Source organism: Electrophorus electricus, chromosome 6 (assembly GCF_013358815.1).
Source record: "Electrophorus electricus isolate fEleEle1 chromosome 6, fEleEle1.pri, whole genome shotgun sequence".
Lineage (NCBI taxonomy): Eukaryota > Metazoa > Chordata > Actinopteri > Gymnotiformes > Gymnotidae > Electrophorus > Electrophorus electricus.
Genome location: NC_049540.1, coordinates 13,903,482 through 13,905,798, shown reverse-complemented (window position 1 = coordinate 13,905,798; position 2,317 = coordinate 13,903,482). Strand labels below are relative to the sequence as shown.

The following is a 2,317-nucleotide window of genomic DNA, read 5'->3' as shown; positions in this document are numbered from 1 at the left end:
CTGTACAGTTTTCCACGCAATGTGGTATCTTCCCCAATGCGTTGTTTGGGAACACTTTTGGGCTTCAGTGTGAAATCAAATCACTAGTTAAGCACTAGCTGAGTGTGGATCTATGAGACGCCCCCAGGCTTTGGTCGCTTGATTACTAACACATGCCGTGGGGCTTTCTCTGTTGCTGTTATAGAGATATCTTACTATCTTCTCTCTGTGCAGGGCTTGGCAGTGTCTCCATTTGGAGGTCTGTTCCCATATCCTTACACGTACATGGCAGCCGCAGCAGCTGCCAACTCTGCAGCCACGTCCTCCGTTCACCGTCATCCTTTTCTTAACGCTGTGCGTCCACGGCTAAGGTACAGCCCGTACTCCTTACAGAGTGTTCCGGACAGCACTTTGCTTACTACAGCCATACCTTCCATGGCAAGTGGCGCCATCGATCTGAAGGGAGACGGTATGGCCGCGAGTCCCGTTTCGGCCACTTTGGACTCAAGCTCTGAGGTCACTAGTCGATCTTCAACCATGTCATCTGGCTCAGTCTCCCTATCACCAAAAACGTGCTCCGAGAAAGATTCAAGCAATGAGTTGCAGAGCATTCAGCGACTGGTCAGCGGACTCGATTCAAAGCAAGACAGATCACGAAGCGTGTCTCCGTAACTTGATTTACGTGAGCGATGGTCGCTGTCAACAAGAATGATCCCCTTGCGAATTATAAGTACATTAATAAGGATTGTGTACGACGACGCCCTTCCTAGCGAAAGCGGGTTTACAATACGGACCTATACATATTGTGAAAAATGTTAGATTTTAAAATGCACTTTGGTAATACACAAACAAACATTTAGTACGTACGTTTCTGTTTTGTTAAGTTAAAACAGTACAGTTTTCCTGTTAATTGAATAGGCTACCGTAGAAGTATTGAAAGTGAACAGCTTGGCAATGATATGTCACAGATCGAATACGCTGCTGCTGTCGTATCTATGTTTTATGTCAAGTTGCTGGGGTGAAATGGATTAATTTAATATGCACTCGTATGTTTTAGTTTATTTAGATATCTCTATCTTATAAAGACTGCTGTGTTTGAATTTTCAGTTATCTATTTGAAGTCTGTCATTATCGCCATATGGAAGCAAGCGTTTGCATGTCATAAGACCACGACTGCCAGTTTGCTGTCGTAGCGTGTATTTTTTGGATTACCAAATACCTATCAATTAGAGTTAAATGCAAAACGGAATAATCAAGATGAGGCAGTACTTGCACGGGTTTAATTTCACCTCATGTATAGAATAATTTGAGTAAACAACTGCAAAATCTGTTTAACAAAACGTTTTTAAACAAGTAGTAACAATTCCAAAAATTGCCCCAGCCGGTCAACAGATACACGGGCAAATAGACTGTAGTTATGGGTTAAATCCTTTGACATTGTTGGTTACCACGTGGTACAAAAACTGCATACTGAATCCAGCATTGAAATTAATTGGGAAAGGGGATTCTAAAAAAGACGGATATGGTTAAGACTATAATGTAAATAGTGACATATACTGTAGTTACAAAATATTTATGTAATTATTTCATAAGGATATTGCGTGTAAATATGATGGAGTTCATTTTTTTCTGGGGTTCTGTCCTTAATTTATTGTTGATATACCTGTGTAAAAATAGTTTGTGAGGTATTATCCTGGTTTATGACATTCTCATTTACATCCTTCTGACTATGGATTGTAATGTACCCCAAACACCCGCACTGCTAGGTTTTCTAGCGGACACATTTACGTGCCATCGTTCCATTTACTGTTGTCTGTGTTTAAGTGCTTCTGTTCAAACTAATTAAAGGCGACAGCACATTTCGCCAGTTGCTTCAAATTGATGATGAATTTCATTACTTTAAAGAAAGACCGTAAGAATACCTATATTCAAAACGACTTACGCAGTTTGAAACCATATTTGTGTTTTTCGGGTATACTTTTTAGCAGTTTATTCTACATCGCCGACGTTTTCTTCAAACTTTCAATAAAGCATTGACGCACATTTAAAAAATGAATTTGACCAATGTAAAAACGAAAGAAGGAATTTTAAGAACCACAAAATCGATTAAATATTCCGAGATGGGAAGCGCAATCGTGCTGTACTATTAAAACATCGTTTTTACACATATAATTAACCTAAAGACTATAACTACTCATGTTGTAGACTAAAGTATTACAAAATTTCAAAATATGTAGGCTAATATATACGTTTCGTCATGCAAATTATAGTGCGTAACATATCTCGGAGGTGCACCGTATCTTTCTTAGCGACATTTCTGCTTTTCTGTGACTTGAAA

At 39.2% G+C, this 2,317-nt stretch overlaps 1 protein-coding gene across 1 annotated transcript in view; it reads left to right on the top strand.

Moving 5' to 3' along the window:
• Nucleotides 1-1,861, top strand: part of tbx3a (T-box transcription factor 3a) — an 8,397-nt gene extending 6,536 nt beyond the window's left edge. Inside the window, exon 7 of the mRNA XM_035527681.1 lies at nt 214-1,861. Coding sequence (XP_035383574.1) covers nt 214-651 — 438 coding nt within the window. The 3' untranslated portion in view covers nt 652-1,861. The remainder of the gene's footprint in view (nt 1-213) is intronic.
• Nucleotides 1,862-2,317: the final 456 nt, after the last annotated feature.